A 27,387-nucleotide genomic window follows, 5' to 3' on the forward strand; every position below is an offset into this window, starting at 1 on the left:
CATGTATCACACAGGCCCGCTCCAGGGTTGTTCAGGTGATCTCGTCGGCTTCATCGATAGTCGTAGAGTCGTCAATTGCAGGATTGGAGTTTTCAGTTTCGATTTGGAAGACGTTCTTTGCGACAGGAATCTTGGGAGGTGCAGAATCTTCGGCCATCGCCTCGTCATCCTCGTCGTCCTCGTCGTCATCATCTTGTTGAAGAGCGTTGAACGCCAAGGTTTTGCGGTTGGTATCTTCCCAATCAGCCTAATTCAATGTCAGCACCTGTACGCCAGGACGAAACGACCATCTGTTTTCATACTCTTCGGGAGTTGACGGTCTTGCCGCGAGCCAGACTTTTAGCCTTCTTGATTTCCAATTGATCCATCACGGCCTCAGCTCGGTCCATTCCCTTCTGTTGCCTTAATCGCTGAGCCCTTGAAACCTTGTCATTCTTCTTCTGCTTTTTCTGGATACCGGAAGTGGCGCGGTCAGCCAGAACTGAGGGCCTTGTTGTGGTAGGAGATTCCGCTCGGGGGAGCGAAGTCACCGACTTGTCAAGGTCGAGACTCGGGGACTCTGCCCTCCGTGCTGCACGGGAACGCTGGGACTGGCCTGTTCAAATATTAGACACTCAAATATCAATATATCCGAGATTCGTAGTCAACTTACTTTTGCTCTTCGCCATGGTTGCTGTTTTGAAGAATTATCAATCTCGTGGGGTGAAATCGCTATCGATAAAAAAAAGTTTACGGCAGACGAAACCAACCAAAGGTGCACCTTTTCCTCTCAAACATGTATACCTTCATGTCGTCTTCTGCACGCGTCTCGACACTCTCACGTTCTCTATCAATCCATGCTAATGCTCATGCTGGCGGATTTTTCTTGCCACATATATCCTTCTGGTTTCGTTGACAATGAACACCCGCGACGGGCGCTCTGAGATCTTTTCTAACCGCCCCGATCAGTACGCAAGCCGCAACAGCCATTATGAAACCGCCCTCACGGCTTTACAAAACAATCAAGCGCTAGCGTACATCCTTATTGCTCTCATCTCGGTTCCTATCGTTCTTGGTTACCTCGGACTTGTTCCCATATCGCTATTCCAGCTCCCCTGGGATCTCATTGTCTATTTTACACCCTCTCGAATCGTTATCGCTTTGGACCCTCGCATATCGACCTCTGACCCCAACTCCCTAGCCTTGTCGCCTTTGCCCTTCCAAGATAAAAGTGACGCGATGAAACGGATTCTTGGCTTGGACAACAACATCTACTTCCCCTTCTTCTCCCGGTCAAGATCACTCTCTATATTCGGAAATGCGCTGCTGGGAAACACCAAGGATGTCACACCCCCGGGGCTCGGAAACTGGAATAACTCGTGTTTCCAGAACAGCATCATACAAGGATTGGCTTCTTTGAAATATCTCTCCGAGTTTCTGGGACACAACGTGGACAACCTCTCGGGGAAGGCTTCCGTCTCGACCCACAAGGCACTACTAGACCTCATCGACCGTTTGAATAGCGCCTCCAAAAGTGGAACCAAACTGTGGATCTCCGGGCCTCTCAAGTCCATGAGTAGCTGGCAACAGCAAGATGCGCAAGAGTATTTTTCCAAGTTGCTCAATCAAATTGACCATGAGGCCGAGCTGTGCTCACGCGGAGAGACTTTGAACATGGGATTGAAAATTGCAGGACCCGATGAGAACATATTTAGAGACAGCGACTGTGACGACCCGGTGACGCCTTGGGAGCCCGAATCGCTCCCTTCGACGGATAAGCTTTATCTTGATAGGATTTCATCTTGTAATCCTCTCGAAGGTCTACTTGCTCAACGGGTTGGGTGCATGGAATGCGGATGGACTGAAGGGCTCTCGTTGATACCTTTCAACTGTCTCACTGTGCCTCTGGGCAAAAGATCTTCGTACGATGTTCGCGAATGTTTGGACCAATACATGACGCTTGAGCCTATTGAAGGCGTGGAATGCTCTAAGTGCACGCTGTTGCATCGGCAGGAGCAGCTTATCAACTTGATCAAGGGATTTGAGGCCGATGAGAGTCGGTCAGGCAGCCCCGATGAACCTCAACCCTTCGATGCTGTGAAACTGTCAGCCTACTCGCGGTTGGAGGCCGTCAAGACGGCTTTGGACGGCAACGATTTCAGCGAAAACACATTGGCAAAGGAGTGCCATATTAACTCAAAGAACCGAATCTCAACCACGAAATCTCGACAAGCCGTCATTGCGCGGGCTCCTCGCTGTCTTGCTATCCACATCAACCGCAGCGTTTTTGACGAGTATACTGGGGCGTTGGAGAAGAATCTCGCGGCAGTGACGTTTCCTCAAATGATTGATTTGAACAATTGGTGTCTTGGCACCCAAGCCGCCGGCAAATCTGGAGATAACTCTGAGCATTGGGAAACAAATCCTTCGCGGTCCATGCTTCCGCAACCTGGCGAATCAGTTCAAGTCCCTAGCAGACAATATCAATTACGCGCAATCATCACCCATTACGGCCGGCATGAGAATGGACACTATATCTGCTATCGCAAGTATCCCACATCGGAATTCACAGCTCCTGCACCGGACGAGATCCTTCAAGCTGAGGGTGATAAGGACAAGCCTGAGCGTTGGTGGCGCCTCAGCGACGATGACGTCCAGATGGTTAGTGAAGGTCATGTTATGACCCAAGGGGGTGCTTTCATGCTGTTCTACGAAGCTGTGGATGATTCCGTATCGCCGTGTTCGACTCGATCTGCGACCCCAGAACATGACTTATGCGATACGTACGCGGAGTCTACTCAGTTTGGAAGTGAAGACTCGTGCAACTCGGCCATGTCAAAGAACATTTCCACTCCGTCTACTGTCACCGACTTCGAATCTGCCACCTCCCGTGAAACCAGTATTTCATTGCTGATGGACGACTTGCTTCCTGCCGACCAGTCTTTGAAGGTCCCAAACGTGATTGGCACTGATGCTGAACAGAATGATAAACCGGACTCACCCTCTACCATCATTGCATGATCACCTCTTCACATGTTTTCTTACTTTTTCTTTTTGTCTTTGCCCGCATAGTCGTGCCCTGTGGCCGGCTACTGCATCATCATGATACCCGATACCACGTTCCATTTAAGGCGTTGATTTGAGCTCCACTGTTTTTGGGAGTATTTTGTGTAAATTAATGTACCATTATGGGGACTCGACGCGAGAATTGACTTATTGAAGCGATACGTCTCGATTGGCTTTCGCCTGACTGTAATTCCGTAGGCTCATCGCAGCTTAGCCAACGCCGAGCTCTAAGGCTACTATCGACGTCCATGGTGATGCATGTTCTGGGAATAACTGGAGATAAGATCCCCGCATTTAGATATGAGCACCTTGTGAACAACACGGGTGGTGGTCCGGAATCACCTCATTCAGAGTACCTTGGGGCCAACCATAGCATAAAAGTACAACCCTTTTTTTCTCACAAAATTAGATTCGAAACTTCTTTTAAAACTTCGTTTTACCTTTTCAGCAAGTTCTACTGGCAATCTAGCAATTCTGAGGCAACCTGAATCTGCTTCTTTCTCCGACGTTGGATATTGGGAATTGCATCCGAGTCCGTATAGATCCCGAAGGTCCCCCGGGGTCCTCATTTCGTATCTGATCGTCATAGGGTATGATATTGTCCCCAATACTTGATAAAGCTGGTTCCTATTCTAATTCAGCACAAGTATTCTACATCATCTTCAATAATGTCTATCACCAAACCCTCACAACCACACGACATATTCCTCATCAATGAGCTACTGGAGAACATTCTTCTACATACAGATATGAGAACTCTATTAACATCTGCTCAACGCGTATCTCGCGTTTGGAACACCATGATCACAACATCAGTCAGACTCCAAGAGTCCCTTTTCTTCAAACCCTCCAAAATCGAAATCTCGGATCCCTCACAGCGCCTTCGCAATCCGCTCCTAGAAGGTGTCCTCTGGGCTCAATTCTTCCTCAAGCAACAACGAACCTCAGAGTCGAAAACTACCGAAGTAAGCAGATTTCCACTAGGGGAACCTGAGCGTCGAAAGCTGAAGTTCTACCTGCGAAAAGACGCCAGTTGGAAACGAATGCTGCTTCAACAACCACCGACATCATCAATCGGAGTCCTTGAAATCATCAAAAAGTCAGACTCAGAATTCACCAAATTATCTGTCAGCCCAAACGAATTCCTACGGATGGGCCACATCATGACTCTTCTCGAAAGAGGCAGCACGCTAGTTCCAACGCGCAACAAATGGATACTGTGGAGCGGACGATCCCGTATAATGCCCTTGAACTTCGAATGCTGGACGCCCAAATGGGTATACGAACCAAGTACCCTACGACCAGTCCAGGAATGGATCCCGGAAAACATAGACTGGGATAGTCTCCGGCTGGAGGTGGCATCGATGTATTTGAATGATTTCGATTGTGGCGTGGTGGTTGTATCTGAACGGAGACAGGTGCTTTTCCAGGGCGAGGATCGAGTGCACAGGGAGAGCAAACTCGATCGTCGGCTTGAGAAAGTGTTTGGGAAGTGCCAGGTGGAAGTTGGAAGGAAGCATATAAATCACTCTTGGATTCCTATCAAAGGTGTTGGTGCTGATCGGAGATGGATCCTTAGGCCCTGTTCTGCTACTCCACTTGTTCCGACGCTGAGTGACTCATCCGAGGCTTCAGATTCGTCTTCTATGTATTCATTTTCTTTGTCTCTCTAGGAAGATCGTAATCGAAGGCCCTACGCGAACGGGCGTGTATTTCAACTCTATCAGTGATAGTCTTGCATGAAATATCTTCAATCATTCCATTCCGTTCAACACCAGAAAGACAAAAGAAGTTGGATATTCATCAGGCCCACTCAGTATCCTCTCTAATCTGTCAGATCGATGACCTCAATTCTCTTAGTAACCGCTGTAGTAACCGCTGCTGTGTTATTCACTTCTGTTGTGTTATTCACTTCTGCGGAGGGAGCGTCGTTGTCTTTATGGTCCTCAGGATTGGGCGGAGGTTCAATTGTCCTGTTCTTCATAAAGTCAGCTTAAACTCCCCGAGGTCTATTTGGTTCAGGCCTCATATACTTTGTACCGGGCTCCAGTGTGCCCGCGATGGAAGCGAGTCCCCCACTTTTTTTGCAAAGGTTGAGTTGTTGGCTCTGTGGGATACTCAGTAAGGTCTCAATTGATAAAGTCGCGGTACATACGCAATCTCCTCTAGGTCATCACACATACGCCCAATAGGACTCGCGGAGTGGCAGCGACCAGACTCGTGGAGGTATGATGCATCTCGCCACCCTCCAGTAAGAATCCACCGCTTCATACTATTTTCTGCTGCGCGTGATGCTTCCACATTGAAACCCAGCAGATGGAAAGGAACAACTAATATTATTAGCACCATCCAAAGTCTTTGCCTGAGAGCTTACAGCATGCTGGATGAAATATATCTGTGTGTTTCTCAAAATTGCCCATCAATGTGAAAGTCTTGCCACACATTTGCTCCTCATCTACCTGGACATCACAGCTGATTCGGTCAATATGCATAGGAAAAACCTGCTGTAAAAATACAAACATACACAAGGCTATTGTGACCTGCGAAGAGGTTTAATGGTTGATCAGGGGGACTACGAAGAAGGCCAAGATCAAATTTCTTCTCAAGTAGAATGGCCCGTGATCTTCTCTCTGGGGTGGAGGAAGCCAGATAGGGTTTCGGTTTCTGATTGGACCTAATACATATTGGTCAGTGGACATTGAAGCAGAGTGAAACTAGCTTGCCGTGCATATATCCCCACTCGGGATGAGGGTTAAATGCGTTTAGAACGTTTGGGTTATCGAACTCTTCGGGCTGTGGTTTGTTGTCACCCATTTTGAAGGAGAGAATGAGAATACCAGATGTGGTTTGGTGAAGCGGTTCACGGCAGTGTGAAGAGAAAAAATAAAAGAAAGAAGAAGAAGTTGGTCGTTTTTATATAGCAAAATTATCTAGATTGTTTTATCTCAGTAGCAATGACGGCAAACAACGACAATAGACAAAGAAATGGCGAAGAGAGTAGCTACAACACATGCTTAACAGATCTACTATTAGAGACATAACTAATAGGATTGACGTATAGTTTCTGGAAAGCGAAGAAATGAATGCTATCAGAACCGAGGAAGGTGAAATTGATACTTCTCCTAGGCAGAGACCATACTGGGGAGATGGTCGCCACGAACTACTTGAGTGGTTGAATAAATTGACCTATACGGAGTAGTCAAATGGGGACTCGCGAATATATATACATCACAACAACTTTCGAATATGGTAACATATTTTAACCAAGATGGTATTCTTCTATAAACTAGGGCTATGCCTGGGGTTTTATGATTCTTTTGCCTTTATAGCATAACCTACTCCGTAGGGAAAGGTGACATATAGCTGAGCTTGGCTTAAAATAAGCGTCTTGTGCCCCACTTCAATTCAAGAAATAGGGAAGCGTTTCAAGATGTTGCGCTAGCTTGATTGGCACAAAAGAGGGTACTGGAGAAAATAGCGAGAGATGAAGCTAGCCACCTAGGCACTCCCCTCGAGACCGCTAAGTCAAAACAATGTCGGTCGCAAATCCCAACAGAAGGCCCAACCCTCATCTCGCAAACATCTACAACAGCCCAAATTTCAGGTGCATATTTCAAAGAGCCAAATAGGAAGGAAATACAAGTCACCGCCAGTCCATCTATCTATCTGACCCGTGTATCAGGGATAATCAGCCAGGCAACGAACCCATGTCACTTTAGCGCAACCAGGATTGTCACCACGGGATAACACTATCAACGACCCTGTTCGGATATTGTACATCCCCACTCGGTCGGGCATACGATGTTGCCAGCCTGTACGACCAGGATGTTACTTTTTTTTTTGCTGTCGAAATTCACCGTAGCATCTAAACGCGCAGAGCGCGGATGTCAGTACCCAGCGCAGATTGAAACGTTGATGCGCCCGAAGCATTCATGCCCGGCATTGTACAGGAACAACGGCTCGACAGGATAAAGCAATTGCTGGCTAGTCCAAAGTGGGCAAGTGGAAGAATTGCAGCGAAGACGCATCGTCTACAATGTTAACGCGGGTTCACCCCCTACTGCAGTTTCCCTTCGGCTTTGGACATATGTGGGTGCTGCAGCGCGGTGTGTCGAAACGTTCTCGAAAATAAACCACCGGAGGTAGATTGGTGATTTCCGTTCATGAGACGGAGACAATCCCCCCCTGGCTTGTTTCTGGTTGATGTTTGTTCCGTCTTGGGAATTTCCTAAAGCGTGTCCGGGAAAGCGACCGTGGCGATCGTATATTACCCGGTCGCAAATATCGGTCAAGGCAGATACCCTTACGGAGTAATCTACAGGCTGAGAGTAGATACAGTGTTAGTTCCGACTCAAAGAAGATAATTTGATTGGAGTCAGCAGAAGAGATAATGGCAATCCTTTGTATCCAATGGCGATGGCTGCTGTAGCGGTCTCAGATGGACTGTCTGATCTCGCAACCATCACAATGTTGGCGTCGGTCTAGATTATGGGCCTATGACTATGCTATCCGTGCGGATCTAACTGATCCTCGCACAGTCCCTGCGATAAATAAGGGGGCGTTTATTGATCTGGAATATGATGACAGTTGACTGTTAAGCAAGCCCCATGGACACGTCTCGGGTACACCGTCAACCCGCCACTGCCATCACACCCTTGTCGATCGATGCAGCCGAGACCGCGGATGGTGTCCCGGAAGGATCTTGGGTTACTCACACTGCAAATAAAAGGACCGTGTACGTAGCTGTAGCTACTGCGTACTTACAGAATGTGCTATCTCACATTCTTCAAAATCTCCGCTGGCGGAATGTGGGTCGGGGGACCCCATGGGGTGGGTGTGTTTTCCATGGTTCAGAAATATCTTATCTTTTAGCGCCCGCGGCATCAACCCTGGGTGAGTTGCATCTATCGAGAATTCCTGCAGATGTGGCAAACTTGACAAAAAGTACCTAGAAAATGGAATTAGGTGGCTAATGAGTCGGTGAGTCAAGGTGTCGGAATTTGTGTCTGTCAGATTTAATTTTGACTGTTTTACTCATGTTTACGATTTACAGAGGCTAGACCTCGGTCTGAGTTGATATAACAGAGTAGTAATAAATCGGCAGATTGAAATATGTCGTACCTTCTAGATAGTGTGGATTCAATATTCAACCTCTTTTCTTCAGCAGTGCTATTCCATTATGTATGCAAGAGCAGACCCGACCGTCTGTGTCCTTGCAATTTTAGTTCAGAGATCTTGCATGTGAACTGCGTGTGAACTGCAGATGAGGTGCATGGTATAAGCTGCAGGGAAACCCGGGAAGGGCTGGAAGGGGCCTGTGTGGATCTGAGCTCCAATGCACCTTTTACAAAGGGGCTAGAGCTGACCACACAATTCAATATGCAAATCAAGCTCCTTTCCACCCTGCATTCACTTACGTTGTTCATACTTGGATTCAGACTACAATAACCAGTCCACCAATATGTGCATGTAAACTCTACATTGTATGGTTTGGTGTTTGACCCACGCTGAGGTTCGCACAGCCGGGTATAAGCGTAGCCGAGGTAGAGCCGATAGACCTCACTCTCGCTTTCGCCCTCTGAAACATAACTTTTGTGCCTAACATACCGAGTATTCTCCGGGAGATTAACGTGCTTTCAAATCAACACCGGAGCTCAAGCACCCCAGTCCCCCGGGCGGAGCCATCCGTCTCCACTATGAAACCCAGGGGACAGGTAACAGGGCATGCATTGAAAATCCATTAAAACACCCAAGAGCCTGGAAAGGGGCAAATATTGAACGCGACGCGCGACGGATCGTGAACCGCGGCCCGCCTCCCATCCAGCAAGCTTACATGCTGCGTGAACTATGTTCAATATGATCATCTGGAGTGGAGTACGGAGTAGCCGGTTCAAAGGCGTTGTACCGCAGAGCTGTCAAGTCGATCTGAATTTGACTTCCTGGGTCTGTCGCTGAACCCCCCCGCCTGACCCCTTTCCAAACTTTTTCTCAGGTTCCCCGGCGGGTCGGGACGCGGAAGCATCAATTATGGAGTGGGAGGATGCAGGAGGCATTGGTGGGGGGGATTTGCAATTCACATTCCTTTGGCGCTGTCGGGGAATAGATATGTACAATTGCCAAAGTACTCTTGCGATCAATCAGTAGGGAGTTATACATCTTAAGTGTCCTGGGATATGACGAGTATAATACGGAGTAGAGGTGGCGATCATGTGCCTGAATAGGGAGGATGAAAATTGGTCGTCGGGACACCCAGGATCACGGATTGACCCACTTGGAACGGGGAAGAGCGTCACATTCTTCCCCGTAGCCACTGGGCTTGCATTAAGCAAGTCATCTGGTGCATCAGAAAGACCATAAAGACATAAAAGATTGACAGATTGAACGGAAAGGGGCATGACATTCCGGGGGACAGATCTCCAGAAAATGGTCGAGTCGATAAATGGGAAATGTCTTTGTTATGAGTGGTCTAGACTTGGACGATCTAGACCGACTCAATATTCAATTTATTGATTTGATGGTTTTTTGAACAAAGAGCACCCACTAGAGCCTCGGTGTGACTGTGGGGTGGCCTGTGATTTGTGCGAAAATCAGACCGGCTCTTCCTCGGGGTTAGTTCGATAAGGGAATTGATTAGATTTTGGCAGAACATAGAACTTAACACCCAATCCGTATCCGTACTCCGTACGGAGTTGAACGGTTGTATATGGCGGCAAATAAAAATATGCCGAGGAACTGCATTTATCCGCTACAAAGCCGGCGAAAACAGGCGGGAGAAGTTCCGAGGTAGCGGAGACCGTTAGTTTCCAATCCTTTGGCCGTTCCCTTTTCATTTAGATTGTAGACTAAGGCTTCTAGACTGGAAAATGGAACCCTCTACGGACTATAGACTGGGCCCGATTGTGGAGACACGGGGAAACTCCCTGCTACCCAACTCCGTTTAAAAGAACGAGAATAGTTCGTTCTCCCGTGGATGTACATTTTTTCCTCAACTTCGCAAAAGTACTTTCGACTATCAACGGTGTTGACGTGTTGAACCGTGACCGCCAAACGCCCAACAAACTTGATTCCTCAAACGCTTTGGCGTTCGAAGATTGTGTTTGGGTGCATGATTAGGGCTGCAAATTCCAGTTAGGCCTGCAGCTCCCGCGACTTTTGTTCTCCTTCCCCCCGAACGAAGCGGTGAATCCGAGGCATGATCATTGGAGAATTATCATCGCAACTGGAAAAATACTCCAAACAATCCGATTTTGAGATCAGACCAGATCTTGAGCTTTCTCAGATTGTTGGGCAGCCCTTTCGGGGAAACCTCGATCTCCTGCCGCAAGGGGGATTTTTGGCAATCCAAGATTTGCTGATATCAGATTCTCTCGACCTTATACAATCTACATTATACAAATATCTGTGTCAGACTTGTCAGAGTCAGAGACAGGAAAAAAGAAAAAAAAAAGCAGCGCTAAGCCGGGGATCCGATCTTTCCCCGTGTGTCAGAAACGCAGAAATTCGATACATCTGGAAATTGTCAAATAAAAAATAAAGATAAATCACCTTTTTGGGATTTATTATTTATTTATTTTATTTTTCGTTTGTTTGGGTCGATCAGTTCTTCCAAGGTTCCAAGGTTGATCGACAGCCCTTTGTTTGCGGAAACCTCCTTCCGCCTGATTGTTCTGATTTATTTATTATTTATTTTGTTCTTTTTATTTGTTTTATTTGTTTTATTCTTTTTTTTATTTTTGGATTACCCGTTTTGGGGTTTTCTTTATTTCTTTTTCCTTTTTCGGAATTTGATTTTCTCGACTGCAAGGGTGTCGGGAAGTCTAGAAGTCTTTCCCCGGCTTTGATCTTTTGATATCTATTTGTGTGTGCCCTTCTCACCGATCATTGATAAACAACCCTCCTCGACCCTTCTCCATTCTTCACTTCGACTTACACCTTACACCCTTCACACTGTTGTCTCTCTCACCCACTGGGCCCTGGTATTGCCAACCCTTTTCAACATTTACTCAACATATCCGCCACTATGATTCCTATTCAGTCACGTCTACATGAGATGTCGCTCCCCAAAGCGGCGGCTCCTATCGCCAGCACAGATCCAGCACAACCCACCTTTGCCTGGAGTGGCAGCGCATCTTCTTCCATGTCAAGTCCTTTCGCCCCTCCACCAACTCCCACCGACTCCCTCCTCGACATCAGCCCACGGAAGTCCTCTTTCTCGAGTGAGATGGGAGCAGCATATGCCTTCCCCTCATGGCCCAACCGCCCCTCCCTCTCAAGCAACAACTCCGCCGATTCATGTGCCAGCGCCTTTCTCTCTGACGACGACCTCCTGTGGATGCCAGAGAACTCGGCCGCTGAGCAAGCAGTGGACGAAGCCATTAACCAGGACGCCGGTACCATCTGCTCCGTGACCATGGAACAGCAACTTCAGCGCCTCCGCGCGATCGCCGAACAAGAAGATCGGGCCAACTTCCTCGCCAAGGTTGAAGCCCACGCCCGGGCAACCCACGCCCTCCGTACAGCAAAGCAGAGCATTGTGGCAGAGCGCGAGACATCGAAGCGCAAGAAGCACCGCGTCGCAACCACTCCCAAGCGACGTGCTCACTCGGCATCCAAGGTGCTCAGTCAATAAGCTCACCGGTGATTCCCGGTGCAGCGCAGGCGCTCTCCGAATAACGCCACCTTCTTTTCACAGTCATGTCATTACCGCGCCTTATCTTTTAATTTTCACCCCGCATCTCCCCGAGGGGTGCAGAGACCCACACCAAGCGGTCCCTAAACTCGATTTATTTTCCCCTTCAACCGTGTTACCCGCTAGATCGCCTCATTCAATACTACGAATCACACCAGCAGCCCAAATCTGCAAGCAGCACAACATGCCATGGCAGATCGTCAGCCACATCTAAGCTTCACCGGGTGGTATTTTATGAATGCGACCATACATGGGCATGCACGGGCCGACTTCGGGGTCTATCTGGACATCCATGGGTCCATTGCCCACCCCGCGCTTACCTAATACCTCGCTGTCGGCGCTTCCAGAAATCCCACTGGGGCACTGTCACCTCTTGTCACCTCCGTCCTCCTTGTCCTTTGCACACACCGCTGGTTCATTTCGGCTCTCTGACTCATTTTCCAACTTTCCCATTTGTTCTTTTTTTGTTTTTTTTCCCTTTTCAGCGAATCCGTTATTCCCCCTATCCCACGAGGATCATGTTTTTGCATGGAGTTGCAGCGCCTGATTCAATCATCATTTGACCTTTTTTTTTTTTTGCCTACCCTCAGGCTTGCATCCATGGGGACCCGGTGTTTCCTTTTTTTTTTTCTTCTTCGTTCTCGGTTTTTAATGAATCCGTCTTTCCTAGCGCTTTGTTCAGATACCCCATCTTGTATACCCCCACCATTTGTTTTTCATTATCTTCGACAATTTGTGATATTTTGCAATTTCCGACAGCACCCCAGGCCTCTGTGATCTGTTATCGGAATATTGCCCCCCACGTCCCATATCAAATTTGTCAATAGCCGTTCTGAGTACTCCGTACATTAGGTAGCCTGAACTAAGCACATTGACCATATCCTGAAACGAGAACATCCTTCCAAATTAAAATGTAAAACCCACAATCTATAATAAACCAAGAGTAATAATCCTATCCAGCATCCGTAAATCCAACTATACATCGAATTTCATCTTACCCGCGCAACCCCTACCCAAGCCAAGTCCTTGCCACGTTGACGTAGATGTAACCTATTGCCCAGGATGCACACATCCTTGAAATAGAATAATCCCACAGCCGATCGTCAGCCCTGCCCGCCTCGTGTCCCCCGCTTGAGTAACCGCCTCACCTTTGCCAACGTAGAGCCGGGAACCCCGAAACTGTGAGGCTGTAACAGCTTATTGCTGCCTATGTATGACACGCGGCCCTACCCTGCTGTCGTCGTTGCTGGAATGCAACAGTGCAACAGTGAGGTTGGGGTGGTCTTAGTAATCGATGGGGCGAAGTGATTGATAATCATGGGACTTGTGTACACGGGTGTATATGCACATTAATGTTTAATTAGACCATCGGAGAATATCGTGAAGTTACGGTGGTTGTTAGGCTGCTTTGGTCAGACTTGGGGTTCCAAGATTTCCCGGTTCCGATCTTGTTCGCTTCCAACTTTTAGCCGGGATTATTCGGCTATGGTTAAAGGTGTATACCCGGAGTTGGTACTAAGTATGTATGGAACGCTTAAATGCCACTTGGTATACATTTTGGATTTTACCGCTTCAATCCTTGGTTATCACAATTGTAAGTTCTATGTAGTTCGCGTTTTAGAAAGCCTCGGCATCCGCAAATAGTCATCTCGCTATTAACGTTACTATCCTGTTGCCACCGTTGTTGGTTTATCTCTTCTGCATTTACGCTATTTGTCGTGGATGTGTTGCACCAACCCAAAGCGCAAAGTCTCGATATCAAGTAAGACTATCCGGGAATCACATTTTATGAATGTGGTAGGGCACATGACTTAACTTTGCTGCGTTGCTTGTTACTAACTTGAAAGAATCCCGGTAGATTGTGGTTGGAATCACATTTCGATTAGCAGATGATCTACGTGCTTATCAGAGAAGCTTCGGCCCAGAAGAAAATCATCTGATAATTATCCGATGTTGAATTCGCAGCATCAATCATATCGGCTTAGAGTGATGTCCCTTCAAAAGCATGGGATGTAGCATGTGATAGTGATATTTGATATTTTGATGTGCACTGCAACCTAGTTTGCATCTCCAGAGGGAAGTTCATGGAGCTGAATCACAAGCTAGGGACTGCGCGTCACGGTTGAGTCCACATGGCTAGAGGAGATGAGGCAAAAGCATCGTGTTGGGTCGCGATAGCAGTACGACTTCATCGTCGATGCAATTGCAAAAATTAGCGCCAGGAACGTTGTTCAGAGACCTGATATACCAGGCCTCGGGTAACTGTCGCCTGAGTGGTCTGGTATGTCTGTCTAAATGTACTAGTTAACCCCCCTTTCTCTTCACCTTTTCTACCCCGTAGAGCTATCAATGTTCAATTTTAACTAATAAAGTTTTACTAATTTCTTTCACAGCGCAAGCTACACTAGATATTCCACAGATTGTCGATATTCTCCGTTGATCTCACCCAAATTTAAGGATCCTCAGGAACTGGATTACGCATGGGTGCAGGCCGATTATTTCCTATTTGGGCATCCAACGCCGACCCCGAGATGCTCTTGACGTTGAAGGCAATTCAGGAACCCCGGAGCAATTTATTTCCCATCCGTCCGTGCGGAGAAAAATTTCTTCACATTGTGGTTTGTGCTCAAGCCCAAGGGATATCGTGACCATGATGTCTCGGTCAATCTTCGAAGTTCCCCGTTGAAGTTTGACCCATGCTGAATATAATTCTTGTATCGTGTTGATAAGCGTGGAACTTGCTGATCCAGTCTGAGATCGCCGCTTTCCCCCAAGATATCTCTCGGAGTTATACTTTGCCGAAGCTTGTCTCATAAAAGTGGAACGGATGAAAGGAGACGTACTTTGGATTGTGAACTTTTGACATGACTAGGATCATGCTCTGGCCGAGGAGTCAAACAGGCGAGGGCCGGGATGCACCCCATATTAGAAGCATGAAACAAACATCTAACGGCGCAGGTACTGGGACACAATCGTATCCAATCCAAGCTTTTCCCGCATGACCATGGCCAAGCATCCTGGAGAAGCGGTCTCTTGCTAGTGGATGTGAGCCAATAGCGGAAGGCCTAGATGGTCATTGTCCCTCCCCCGCATGTATCAACATCAATTGGGTTTGATGAGAGAAGGGGTAATCATCAAGACCCATGCTCCACCTTACTCGGAGCCCGACACTCGTCACAAATTACGAATTACGGGAAGATCAGCAGAGCTTGGCTTTAGCTTGATTCTTCCGGAGTTATGACCCCTTCGAAGCTATATAACAAGCATATAACACCGAGATTCACTGCTTTTTACTTCCGTTCAAGCTCTCCACTCCCTTCATGTATAGATAAAATCTTTCGGTCACAATGGTCTTCTTATCTCTGAAATACGCTCTTTCCGGCCTCGCAGCCACTGCTGCCGCCGTTCCCCATGCAAACCGGGCTACATGTGATGAGTCTTCACTCAACACTACCACCACTACCTATACCACCACTTCCGAAGACACTATCTTCACCGTTGCCAAGAAGTTCGACCGTGGCCCCTGCGATATCGCCCGTTACAACCGGATGATCGATGCCGAGCACCTGTTTGCCGATTTCACTCTCCGCATTCCTCCCCAGGTCTGCAACCCAGACAGCACAACCTGTCTCTTGGTCAAGCAAAATGCCACGGCTACTTGTCTCAAAGGTGGTCCGCATGACTACAGAACCATTGCAGGTGACACCATTGAGAAAATCGCTTTGTACAAGCTGAACATGACGGTCGAGTCGGTCTACGAGAATGGCAAGATGTCTGCTTCGTCTATCCATGAGGAGCTTCCCGTCAACACTTTCCTCAAGATTCCCCAGTGTGTTCCTAGTGTCTGCCATGTTACACCGTTCCACTTCACCTACGGTGTTTACAAGGATCTTGCAGAGAAGTTCGACACTACTGTTGGACAGATCATGGCCTTCAACGGTGGTTACAACTATAGTGAATCGGCCTCGGATGCGGATGCGGCGTGGATCAGCGTGCCTATGGGATGCACAAACCTGGCTCTCAATGTTACCGAGGAGATCTGAGCAGTGAATAATTGTATACTTTTCTAAAAATTCATCAGTCACTCAATAATGCCGGGGCAGAGATGGGAAATCTGTCGACATCTGTAGGGGCCGTTTTCCAAGGCATCATTTTAGAAAATCTAGGACACCAATGGTAGTAAATACTAGAAATTCCGCGTTTATTAAACTAAGCTGGCACTGGGCAAACATAGGAATACTTCCTTCAGATGTTATTTGTTGGTCACCCTCTGGCCATACGTGGGAGAATTCCGGCCTCACTCTCCTTAAATACCTTAGCCCAATTCCATCGCCCCGGCTTTTCGACGGTTAGTCCCTTGGGATAAGCTCTAGAGATATCTCAAAGGCTTTTTTTTTATTGCTATGTTGTAGGAAATTGATGCAGACAACCTGAGACAACGTGGTATATCCACCATGATAAATGAGTCATGGTTCAATGCCAAGGGGATTCAGGCGGATCCAAGTCACTAAACATAGCTGGTCTACTATTTAAGGAATCCTTAGCGATTCAAACGATATCAATTCTGCAAAAATGCGGCTAAAGACGGATACATGAGGGGACAAATATGCCGACATCGGGCTGGATAACATCAATCCATACAGTTTAAGATGGCTATCCCGAGCCGCTTTCAGAGTACTCACCTCTTTTAAATTGGTTTCAAAATCTAAAGGACAAATTTTCAAGATGTCGTCCACATTAAACATTGCGCAATTGAACGACAATTCATGTCCTCGCCAGATCATTATCGTTGGGGGAGGCATCGTCGGCGCAGCACTCGCGTTCCATCTTTCCAAGGCCGAAAGTGAAAATCATATTATACTCATCGACAAAAGCCTAGAAACCTTACTGGGTTCCACCGGCCATGCTCCGGGATTCGTTGGCCAACTCAATGAATCGCCTGTTTTGACTCGGTTAGCTAAAGACACCGTCCAGGACTACCTCAAAATTCCAGGTGGCTTTGAAACAGTCGGCGGCTTGGAACTTTCCTCTACGCCTTCTGGGTTGGAGACCTTGGAGCGCCGACAGAAAACAGCACAGGGGGCTGGTCTACCCGCAGAGCTTCTCACTCCAGAGGCGGCCGGTTCTCTTGCCCCGGACTTTATCGACGCCAACTCGATTAAGCATTGTCTGCATTTCCCATCTGATGGAACTGCAAATGCAGGCGTTATTACTTCCTACTATGTCAACCAAGCTCGCGCCAGAGGGGTGGATTTCTTGGAAGCCGCTGTAACAGGATTTGTGACCAAGAAGGACAGCGAAACGTCCAAGATAGCGACTATTAAGACTGCTAGTGGAGATATCAACTCAGAAGGCAGTACTGTGATTCTCGCAACTGGAATTTGGACATCTTCCTTGATTCACAGCGACAACACCCCTGTTACGCAACTTCCGATTCCCATTGTCCCCGTCGCACACCCTTACACCTTTACTCCGCCCCGGGCTAGACGTGTCGGTACCTCGTACCCATTTGTTCGTTGGCTGGACCATCACGTCTATGCAAGAGACCATGGAGATCGAGATGGTCTAGGCAGTTATGATCATACTCCGATGCAGCTTGATCCCACTGAAAGCGCGATTGGAGCTTGGCCATCAAGCTTCGATAAGGTGCTGTCAGACGCCTCTTCGAACTTGAAGAATGGAACTGAGTTCCAAGTCCAAGGACAGAACACAAACCCGGAAGAGCCTTGGGTAGCGGACAAGCCATTCAATGGTATCTTTTCTGTCACGCCTGACAACTTGCCCTTCGCCGGTCGGGTCCCTGATGTTACGAATCTATGGCTTGCCGCCGCAATTTGGGTTACAACTGCTGCTGGTACCGCTAAGCTATTGGCAAGAGAGATTCTTGGAAATGGCGAGCAATCGACAAATTCAGAAGACAAGGTTCTCCTGGACGCCCTGAACCCTGCGCGCTTCCAGGGCGTTGAAGCGGATTTGCTTTTGCGACAATCATTGTCGAAATATAACGATATCTATAACCGAGAGACCTAGAATAATTTGAATGAGTCAAATTTTCTTAAAAGTTGAGCTAGCTATTTTGTACAAGTTTTAGGTTTCTTTAACTTGGTCGGGGCAATGAAAGGCAGCGCGTCCAAGATGTGACCAGCCAGCAGTTGAAAAGCTATTCTGATGATCCAATGTATATTCTGTTCACTATAAGCGACGAGGACGAATGTGATCTGTCTTTATCGAGGTTACCTACTCTGCCAAGAGTCTAGACATTTTTACCCTTTTAGCATAGGAGCCATGAAGCTGGTTATATCCGGCGAACGCCACGTAGGCCTAATTAATTCCAAATATTTATATTGCATTAGACTTTATTATATCTTCCTAGGTCCTTCTTTTTTCTATAATCAATGAGCTACCCTAGGCGTGCTCCATTTTTCGTTCCTAGAGTGAGTCGAAATCTGGGTCTACACTGTCCTCTTCCCGCGACTCTCGAAGGGTAACAATAGACTTGTAATGATCAGTCCACCAAAAAGCCCAGCACACACCCACAGCGGAGCAACAGTATTGACGTCGGCGTAACTGCCAACCAGCACGCCTACGATGCCGCCAAGCCGATTCACCACCACACACACAGCATACCCAGTCGCCCGGTGAGAGGCAGGCAGAATTTCGGGCGTATAAGCATAAATTGTGCCATAGTAGATGTTAGACGCAGCTCCGATAGCAGCCGATACGCCCAGGTTCTGTGCTGGGGTTTTAACTTGCGTGTAGCCCAGCTGAAGCGCAGTTGTAATGGCAGCACCGACGGCTAGTGTTCCTCTCCGACCAAACCAGCGCACTTCCACCAGATATCCGGCGATTAGAGGGCCGACAAGACCTGCAGCTTGCGTAATCGCGTAGTTTCTCCAGGTAGTGTAGTTAGAGCCATCTCCAGTCTCGGATCCTTTGAGCTTCAGGTAGAATGGCAAGAATAAACCGTATAGAGGTGAAACGGTTCCAATCAGTAGCCAATTTAAGATGATCATCACAGTGGAGTAGGCCAGTTTGCGTGTGCTGAATAGACCTGAGAAGTGACTGGCAAGTCGAACCTTGGACCAGACTGATTTCTCCGTGTTGATGACTTGTCCTTGTGCTTGCAGCTGCTCGAGAGAAAGGTTGAAAGGCCGATCGTACTTCTGAGACAGATCCAAAAGAATCTGATACACCTCCTCATCGCGATTCTGGCTAATGAGCCACTTTGGTGTATGTACCATCCGGACAACGAAGACTCGAATCACGCTCATTACGATGACCAGGGCACCGCATGTGAAATGAAGATACCTCCATCCCATGTTTTGAGCACGGTGGCATGTTTCTATTGTAGCATCTGGGTCGCAGCTGTAGTTGCTCATGAACCCCCATGCGAATAAGCCGGTGATCGTATATCCAACTGCCCACCATCCTGCCAGGGCAGTAACAAGCCAAGCCTTGCGTGTTGGAAGGAACTCGAGAAAGTTGGTTGCATCGAGGATATAATTACCGCCTGATCCGGCGGAATATATAGCAACCCTAGTCTATATTAGCATTTTCTTGTATCGTCATCTCAAAGGTTGAAATGTCACTCACATAGCAGAGAAGGAGACATAATTGGGCATTGCACCAGCGATCAGAACAAAGATAGCACAGATAAACAGGCTGGTATTGAATGCGATCTTGCGACCAATCACATCGGCAGAAAATCCCCAGACAGCAGCACCTACAAGCAATCCCACCTGGGATGCTAGTGAGATGCCTTGTAGTTTCTCATTGGGGCTGCGATATTCCTGATTCACGGCAGTCTGCGCGATATTTTGGCAAACTACCAGGAGCTATCGCACGGCATTAGATGGCTTCATCGTGGTAACAGTTTGAATTGGTACTTACAGAATCCACGGCATATCCAAATCCATTCAAGAAAAACAGTTTCCACTGAAACGGAGTCATGCCGATCCCATCAATAGCAGCGTTCACCAAGGCCATTTTCTTCGCGAGAACGGCATCAACCTCAGAAAGATTGATCAGTTCCGCTCCCAGGTCGATTGATCCATCGGAGTCATGGTTGCTAGCGATAGCCGTATCGACCTCTGGACTTTTATCGGTCTCCGACATCGTCGAGGTTGATTGATTTCAGTGAACATTGTGCACATAGCTTGCTTTTTGTAGTTCGAGCTTGTACATCGAGCCCCGCATCGTGACATGTCTGTCGCAATCGATCGATCGTATTGATCACACTGGGGCGTTCAGCTAAATTGCAACGAGCTTGATCTTAAAGCTTGTATTTCTCACAGTGCAATCAGAATCCAAATGACTGCTATCCTACCGCTTCTCGGGGTTTGGCACCTCTTGCAGCGAACTGCTTTAGTCCCTGATGGTCACCGAATAAAGGATCCGGTTTATCCGAGGACGCCTTGATACGCAACGCTTGATTCGTCATATAGTCGGGTTAAGCGACGAAAAGCCATATTGGGAAATATATTTATGGCAAACTCGACTGGTTCGCCTGACAAAAGCCACTCACGTCTCTTGTCGCGCAAGATGCATTCATTATCGCTAAATAAGACGTGATCTGACAGAAAACGCCGAATAGCAGGGATTCTAATCTCGGGGACTTTCCTGATTTTCGAAGCGGGGATGCTTGCCTCTATGAATGAAGACCAGATAGATGCATCGGATGGCTTCTTTGGGTGGTCCACATTTGAATGCTTTTGCCGTGTCTGAGGAAATCCAGGTGCGCTTCTCTTATGGTGAAGTGCAAACACCCATGGACATGAATTTCATGTGATTATCTCGTTATCTTATCGATATCTACCTAGGTACTTTCCATCCATAGATCCATGGATTGAAGGACGTTAAAGGCACCGGGTTGGAAAGTCTATGCCGGGTTTACAAGGAACAGGACATATTTAGGGTTTTATCGGCAAGCCAAATAAACCAAAAGTACAAGATAGATACGAACAACTCGAATCACAATCAGCTAATGTCATCATGGAAGGAAAAATAAGGGACTGCATCTACTGAAAGGGGTCCTATACATTAAAGTTTGACCCACTTCGATTAGTTCAAAGATTGGGAAATGATATAAGCCCTCCAACGAAAGGCTGTCGTGCTGAAAAAAACTGACATATATGGCCGAGGAAATGACGTGATAGGAGAAGAAAGTGAGTGCATGATAACTATAAGGGAGTGTTCCGAAGTATATACGTTCGGAATCGCCCGCTTCCACTACAAACGCCATACTCAATTTCCGAAATGACGGTAACAAAGCCCTCAGAGCTCCTCCCAGAGTCTATCCCCGTGTTGATAGTAGGCGCCGGCCCAGTTGGCCTTTCTCTCGCTATCGAACTGCGGCTTCACGGTGTCGAAGTTGCAGTCATAGAAAAAGACCTCGAAATTGTGGAGGGACACCCTAAAGGTCGTTCAAATGATCTCCGTACTGTCGAACACTATCGCCGCTGGGGCGTCAGTGATAAGCTGCGCAAGTTGTCCTGGCAGCCAGCAAATTCCAAGCAGCGGCTAGTCATCACAGAATCCTTGATTCAAAAGCCACTTGGTTCTTTTCCGCTTTTTTATGGCAGAGATGCGGAGGAGTCAAATGATTTGGCAGCTGAACCGTCCTTCAGTGTGCCACAGCCTATTACCATGCGCTTTTTGCAAGCTCGCGCGCTTGAACTAGGGGCTTCCGTCTTCCGAGGTTGGAAATTAATTTCAGTCCGACAAGACGAGGATCGAGTCATAGCTGAGATCCAATCTCCCGATGACAAAGTTTACTCGATCACTTCTGCATATACCGTCGGATGTGATGGTCCCGGTAGCTTGGTCCGGAAATCTGCAGGGATCCAGCAGAAAGGCGTCGAGCCCATTGGGCGGACATTGAGCTTTGTGGTGCAAGCAGAAGGGCATCGGATCAGTGATTTGATTAGCTCGCCTGCTCATGACGCCCTGGGGATGCTCTTTGTACTGAGCCCTCGCGTATCTTCGATTATAAGTATTCCCGGGAAGGATGACTGGGGCTACAGTATCACTGTTCCTGACGGGAAAGTTCTTACCGAAGAAGAGATCTTGTCGGTTGGTCAAGAGATCTTGGGAGTCAAAGCAAACCTAAGGATCCTTAGCCAATCTTCTTACAAGGTATTCACCCGAGTGAGTGAGTTGTACCAAAAAGGCCGGCTCCTGATCGCTGGTGATGCATCTCATCTTTGTCCTCCGACTGGAGGGCACAACATGAATGTCGGTATTGGAGATGCAGTTAATCTCGGGTGGAAGATTGCTGCTGTCCTAAAAGGCTGGGGAGGGCAAAAGCTGCTGGAATCTTATGATATTGAGCGTCGGCCCGTGGGGGAGCGTGTTTCCGACGCGGCTATGAAGAACATCTACGACCTAAAAGAGGTGGCTGAGATATTTGAGAGATTATCGTCATTGGAGGATGCAAGTGAGGAAGAACGACTGCGACGGGGGCAACTGGTGTATGATCTGACATACCCAGAGTGGAACATCGTTGGAGTTGCACTTGACCAACGCTACGACACGTCTCCAGTCATCGTTCGTGACAACCATCCAAGTGCACCTTATGACGGTACCAAGATTTGGCCTCATGCAACACCTGGTCATCGCGCACCACACGTTTGGCTACCAGATGGCTCGCCTTTGTTAGATCACCTCGGGGAAGAGTTTACACTCTTAGACGTGGAAGCGGCGGAAGAGAATGTTCAAGAAATTCTCGCCGCTGCTGATCGAGCCGGGCTACCGCTGAAAAGACTTCAATTATCCGCTGTGGTTGCCCGGACAAAGTATGCGGCGGAGATTACCATCATCAGACCCGATCAGTACATATCTTGGCAGGGCTCTCAGACGAATGACCCTGAATTGCTAGTTGATATAATCCGGGGTGGATAAGTGGCCTTGGATTATGAAGTCCTGTCGCGTGCGGCGCAGCCTCCGCCATCCACCAGTCATAAAGGCCAACTTGGAAGATACGCCGGTTTAAAAAAGAGATATAATCTGATCTTTATAAGGTTTAAGATTAATAGTTGGTCGTACTATTTTAAAGTTGAAATTAGTATACCAAATTGAAATTAATTATATAGTCAAAGGTTATATGTAGAAAAGTCTCCGATATAGAATATGCTTTTTTTTACCGCCCTTGTATATATCTAAAAAGATAGCCCAAAAGACATCTCAAAGCAACATAACAAGGCCGTATAAGCGGCCGATTACAATTCTCTAACAAACCGAAAAAAGGAAAAGAAGGAGAAGAGCATGAAACTGAAATCAGAGAACAGACTCTTTGACTAGAACCCCCTATGCATGAAAGAAAACCATGGTGTATGTTGCTAAAAAATAGTAATAATGGTATGTGACCTGATCCATCTCTTTCGAGGAGCTTACTACCAAGCGAGTGGCCAGAATAGTCGCCAAGACCAAGTGGACGACTCCTGTGGAGATTCTCAACAGGGAAGGAGTGTGAAGAAGAAGTGAAATTCTAACAACAAGACTCACACAAGCTTCGGTGATGATGAGAAATCCTGTGCCTGCCCGTAGGAGGTCTACTGCCTTTGGTGGTAGAATCAACGGCAGTGTTTGTCGCTTTTGTTGCCGGTCACCTTCCACATCATGGAATTCCTGGACATGGATGGTAAGGGCAAACCACAGGAATAGTAGGATATCGAGGTGGGAAACCATTTGGATTGTCGGAACCGCATGGCTGATTACAGCGTCAAGCAGCTTCAGCTGGATTGTCACTCCCACGGCAGTGAAAGCATTGCGCATAAACCAGTGATTGAATCTGGGCCAGGCATAATGTAACGCCACCCAGACCTGCCAGATGACCAAATACACAGCGGCATCGCATCCCGAAATGCATAAAACTGCGATAGCGGGCAGAGACCAACTGAGGAACCAGCGCCGTGATGCTTCCTCTTTGGTTAGCAGCCCAGCTGGAATGGGCCGGAAGGGCTATTGATGGCATCTTCTTCTATTGATGTGATCTGATTGGCAATATCGAAGACATAAGCAAATGCGATCGTGGCGAGAGCAAACGGCGGGAGGATCTCTAGATACTGTATTGGGGCCAGTGGAGGGGCCACAAGTCGAGCAGTGAGACACGCAGCAGCATTTCCCAAATGTGCCGTGGCATTATCTCTCAACAGTGCCCAAGTTATATGAAGTTCCCTTGCAAGCCAACTAGACGGCGCTTGTAGAAATTGCATAGTATGCCTAGCTCAGTTAGATTATAGGTGCAGGATGAAGATAAGGGAACGAATTTCCCACAAATTTCCAGGAATAGTCTTTCTGCTGGCTTTCAAGTTTGGATCATTCTATAATCCTGGCAATCGGTTTTATATTTAAGTCATCAAATGTGGCAGAAGTCTATCACAAAATCAATGGATGTGTCCAGTCATAGTTAACTACTTTTATAGATAACTATCATATGCATACTAATACAGTATCATTTGATACTGACTCAACCCCTTACAGGCTGGAGGGCTAAAGAGGATGGAGGCCTAAAGATATGCATTTCAAGTGGAGAGGAATTGATTGAGATGCGAGCTTATTGGCAATCATCATCTGCCACGTTCAGTCTATTCTTATTTCGCTACTTTTCTCACGAAACAACCAGAAATTTGTTCAAAAGATTTCAGGCTACAAAGGTGGATTCGGCATCAAATAGACTACCATTCAATATACACTTAATAACACCACACTTGGATTTTGGCTTAAGAAAAAGAATATATTTTAAGTCTGTGTGGGCGCCTGAGAAATGAAACCCTCTAACCTAACCCTAGCTTCTACATGTCACGTCGTCAGATGCATGATTGACCCCGATTATGTTGATCTCTACGGAGGTCGATTGCTGAATTTCTGTCCCATATTTATGTGAACCTGTATACGGAGTAGTCCCTATTGTATTCTCTTATCTTCTGCCTACCTGCTACCACGGGGCGCGATATTTCAAAGTGCTCAGTCGTAGTAACCAGCAAAGCTGCCTGTGTTAGTTTTACTACAATTACGAAGAGATTAGACAGCTCCGCAAATTCTTTTCATATTACAAGATATACCTTTCATGAAAGACTTCAAATCCAATATTTATATTATGCCTAATTATTTGAGCTGGGTTGCCCAGTATACTCCAGGGATCCCGATCTTCCCTAGTCGATACTATGGATAACAAAACAACAACCATCGACTATCCTGAACAGAAGCAGAATCCCACTAGCTACTAAGAGAGGCCTCCGTAACAGAGTGAACATTATCTTTCTCACGAGTAGAGATAGCCTCATTTGTTTCTGCAGTATCAATCCAGTCCACGTGTGTAGTTGCTGCATCGATAACCGCATCCTCGGTGACAAGGTTAAAGCCCGTGTACAGTAGTCCAGGCACGCTGACAAGGAACGTTATCACATTCGCCCACAGCTGCCAAATCAAAGAGACATTGCATGCCCCAAGAATAAATGCTGCTGTTGATCCGGCTGAGCCAATGGCCGTTCTGCATCTAGAATTAGCCGTTCCTTCTTGGCTAAATATTCCTTTGTGTTCACGAAAGTCCACTTACGCAAGTCCAACGAAGGTGGCAACACTGCCGGGTTCAAGACCAAGTGAGCCTAAATTAACCCATTAGAATACGTTTCAGTTTTCACTTCTGAATGAAATTATGTATACTTGCCAATAATCCAATAACCAGTAACCATTGCAGAGTTCTCAATTAGCCCGTATAAGATAAAGAGCAGGCAGGATTTGATAAACACCGGGTCTGTAATGTCGATGATTGTAGTCTGTTTATCGTACTGGTATTGGACGACAAGACCGTAGATCCCTAGATTCGAGATTCAGCAAAGAACACAAATGAAGAAAATATAGAATGTTCTTTTCGTACAAGTTAGAAGTGTTAGAATTGTAAAGCTGACAACAGCCACGCGAGCACGCGATTTACGGCTCCATTTGGCATTATCAAGAAGATAGCCCTGAAGAGGCCCAATGAAGGTTGGTCCGACTATTATTCTCGTTAGATGCACTGGTTTAACTGCCGAGCCATGGTAGACACTTACTCAGGTAAAAAAGCGTGCTAAGGAGAGCACGAGCGCGGACGCTGTGGTACTGGGCATTCCAAGTCCACATATAGGATAGATCCCATTGCTGATGGCAGTTAGCTCGAATGAACCAGTGGAAAGGAAAGCCATAGAGACTAACCCAATATATCAAAAATGGAAGAAGGATATGAAAGCTCTTTAGCCCTAATGTTCGACGAAGACCGGCAAGCTCCATTTTCCACGATTGGAACCGATGAGCGCCCACGCGAGACCCGTCTCCACGTACGACTTGATGTGGCTGAGGGATGGTCACTGCCGCGGGCAGTCCAAGTGCCATGATCGATATGAAAACAAAGTATGTCGCTTTACGGCGGTTAACAAATGTACTTTTTTTTTAGATAGTTAACAGATCAATCTTACAGTCTGAAACTCGGCCGGCTTGAGATTGACGAATATTGAGACCGAGGGATATCATGCCACCCAAAGACGAGGCAAAATTTTGAAGAGTGAATTTGGTAGCCACTGCTCGGCCACGCTCCTGGACGGGAGGATCTGGAAACATGTTAAATGCATGCCAGGAGGCCAAGAAGGAGGAAGGAAACGTACACACGAGATTGATGGCTCCAGATGCTGTCCACAGAAATACACCACTGGTGCCACAAGTTAAGCCACCAAGAATGGGAAACCACCTATTTGATTGTGTTAGACCATCATTCCAGAAATGGTTTCAATTGCTGCAGAAAGACTTGCTTGTTGCCAAATGCTGCGTTCGTATATAAAGCCGCTGCACTTGATTAGTATATGAGCCGAAGAAAATGTTGCGATTCCTATCACTAACCTGCATAAGGAGTATAGCCCAATGTCCCAAGGACAAGCGTCCATCTGGTACCGATCTTGTTGCAGATAATACCAGTGAAGAACCCACCAACCGTGAGAGCACCGAATGTCACCGCATTAACAACATTCGATAAGGATGCTGTTTCTTCTCCAGCAGCCTTTGTGTCCGATGTTAGCCAATACAGAGAATTACACCAAAGTGTGAGGGAGGTCTAACCCCTAAGCCCTACAGAGAGAATCATTAGCTGGAACTCAGAAGGTGCATCATTCATTTCACTTACATTCAATGCTCCAAACATTCCCGGGTGACAAAAGGCCGTCCAGGCCACGATGGCGACACTATACCTATTTGTCGAAGTATTAGACAAAGAGCTCGAAGAAGTACAGAATAGAAAATAAAACACATACCATGGATGTAATCTGATTCTTTGCAAGTGGGAAGACATATTTTGAGATTCCTAGTAGAACAAAAATTCATATAATTCATATTGAGTTGGTGCTACTCCGCTTTATAAACGATCCCAACTCCGCGCGGAGCTCATACAGCAATGTGCACGAGCAAACAAGTAATACCAATGCAGACTTTGTGGAGACAAGAACTGGAGGCACAAGCCGAAAAGCAGTGATTGGCTGTACACGGAAAAGCCGGAGACAGGGAATTGACGCCATCGCGATGAAGGATGGCTACGACTAAACCGGCTTTATTCTGGGGCCAAAGACATTGCTTAATAATATCCCAGTCGGAGCCAATTTAGTCTGTAGGGATGGCGAAATATGATGAGAGTT

At 47.1% G+C, this 27,387-nt stretch overlaps 11 protein-coding genes across 11 annotated transcripts; 6 read left to right on the forward strand and 5 right to left on the reverse strand.

Moving 5' to 3' along the window:
* Positions 1 to 31: 31 nt before the first annotated feature.
* Positions 32 to 668, reverse strand: N7455_001254 (Alb1 domain-containing protein; the record flags this gene model as incomplete). Its single annotated transcript, XM_040951864.2, has 3 exons — positions 32 to 247; positions 303 to 595; positions 653 to 668. The coding sequence occupies 3 exons, from the start codon at positions 666 to 668 to the stop codon at positions 32 to 34; spliced, it is 525 nt and encodes a 174-aa protein (XP_040818503.2).
* A 229-nt stretch (positions 669 to 897) lies between these two features.
* N7455_001255 (ubiquitin-specific protease UBP1) lies at positions 898 to 3,000 on the forward strand (the record flags this gene model as incomplete). The annotated part of the gene is made up of 1 exon (XM_040951713.2): positions 898 to 3,000. One exon carries the CDS (start codon positions 898 to 900, stop codon positions 2,998 to 3,000), a length of 2,103 nt encoding a protein of 700 aa, XP_040818522.2.
* A 713-nt stretch (positions 3,001 to 3,713) lies between these two features.
* Positions 3,714 to 4,718, forward strand: N7455_001256 (uncharacterized protein; the record flags this gene model as incomplete). Its single annotated transcript, XM_040951766.2, has 1 exon — positions 3,714 to 4,718. One exon carries the CDS (start codon positions 3,714 to 3,716, stop codon positions 4,716 to 4,718), a length of 1,005 nt encoding a protein of 334 aa, XP_040817947.2.
* A 152-nt stretch (positions 4,719 to 4,870) lies between these two features.
* Positions 4,871 to 5,859, reverse strand: N7455_001257 (uncharacterized protein; the record flags this gene model as incomplete). The annotated part of the gene is made up of 5 exons (XM_065603965.1): positions 4,871 to 5,018; positions 5,201 to 5,375; positions 5,420 to 5,517; positions 5,570 to 5,719; positions 5,786 to 5,859. The coding sequence occupies 5 exons, from the start codon at positions 5,857 to 5,859 to the stop codon at positions 4,871 to 4,873; spliced, it is 645 nt and encodes a 214-aa protein (XP_065462456.1).
* Positions 5,860 to 11,065: 5,206 nt separating this feature from the next.
* Positions 11,066 to 11,674, forward strand: N7455_001258 (uncharacterized protein; the record flags this gene model as incomplete). The annotated part of the gene is made up of 1 exon (XM_040951221.2): positions 11,066 to 11,674. One exon carries the CDS (start codon positions 11,066 to 11,068, stop codon positions 11,672 to 11,674), a length of 609 nt encoding a protein of 202 aa, XP_040818308.2.
* Positions 11,675 to 15,081: 3,407 nt separating this feature from the next.
* On the forward strand, positions 15,082 to 15,777 carry N7455_001259 (uncharacterized protein; the record flags this gene model as incomplete). Its single annotated transcript, XM_040951168.2, has 1 exon — positions 15,082 to 15,777. One exon carries the CDS (start codon positions 15,082 to 15,084, stop codon positions 15,775 to 15,777), a length of 696 nt encoding a protein of 231 aa, XP_040818311.2.
* Positions 15,778 to 16,459: 682 nt separating this feature from the next.
* N7455_001260 (NAD(P)/FAD-dependent oxidoreductase) lies at positions 16,460 to 17,764 on the forward strand (the record flags this gene model as incomplete). The annotated part of the gene is made up of 1 exon (XM_040951813.2): positions 16,460 to 17,764. The coding sequence occupies one exon, from the start codon at positions 16,460 to 16,462 to the stop codon at positions 17,762 to 17,764; it is 1,305 nt and encodes a 434-aa protein (XP_040818564.2).
* A 422-nt stretch (positions 17,765 to 18,186) lies between these two features.
* N7455_001261 (MFS transporter) lies at positions 18,187 to 19,849 on the reverse strand (the record flags this gene model as incomplete). The annotated part of the gene is made up of 3 exons (XM_040951199.2): positions 18,187 to 19,270; positions 19,328 to 19,569; positions 19,625 to 19,849. 3 exons carry the CDS (start codon positions 19,847 to 19,849, stop codon positions 18,187 to 18,189), a joined length of 1,551 nt encoding a protein of 516 aa, XP_040818562.2.
* Positions 19,850 to 20,989: 1,140 nt separating this feature from the next.
* On the forward strand, positions 20,990 to 22,633 carry N7455_001262 (uncharacterized protein; the record flags this gene model as incomplete). The annotated part of the gene is made up of 1 exon (XM_040951249.2): positions 20,990 to 22,633. One exon carries the CDS (start codon positions 20,990 to 20,992, stop codon positions 22,631 to 22,633), a length of 1,644 nt encoding a protein of 547 aa, XP_040818258.2.
* Positions 22,634 to 23,124: 491 nt separating this feature from the next.
* N7455_001263 (uncharacterized protein) lies at positions 23,125 to 23,506 on the reverse strand (the record flags this gene model as incomplete). The annotated part of the gene is made up of 2 exons (XM_065603966.1): positions 23,125 to 23,172; positions 23,237 to 23,506. 2 exons carry the CDS (start codon positions 23,504 to 23,506, stop codon positions 23,125 to 23,127), a joined length of 318 nt encoding a protein of 105 aa, XP_065462457.1.
* Positions 23,507 to 24,949: 1,443 nt separating this feature from the next.
* N7455_001264 (uncharacterized protein) lies at positions 24,950 to 27,047 on the reverse strand (the record flags this gene model as incomplete). Its single annotated transcript, XM_065603967.1, has 12 exons — positions 24,950 to 25,223; positions 25,290 to 25,338; positions 25,416 to 25,550; positions 25,611 to 25,727; positions 25,783 to 25,870; positions 25,925 to 26,127; positions 26,185 to 26,316; positions 26,371 to 26,394; positions 26,603 to 26,759; positions 26,819 to 26,827; positions 26,883 to 26,946; positions 27,010 to 27,047. The coding sequence occupies 12 exons, from the start codon at positions 27,045 to 27,047 to the stop codon at positions 24,950 to 24,952; spliced, it is 1,290 nt and encodes a 429-aa protein (XP_065462458.1).
* Between the last annotated feature and the right edge of the window lie 340 nt (positions 27,048 to 27,387).

The sequence above is a fragment of the Penicillium solitum genome (assembly GCF_028829755.1).
Source record: "Penicillium solitum strain IBT 25940 chromosome Unknown utg000001l_segment0_segment0, whole genome shotgun sequence".
Classification (NCBI taxonomy): domain Eukaryota; kingdom Fungi; phylum Ascomycota; class Eurotiomycetes; order Eurotiales; family Aspergillaceae; genus Penicillium; species Penicillium solitum.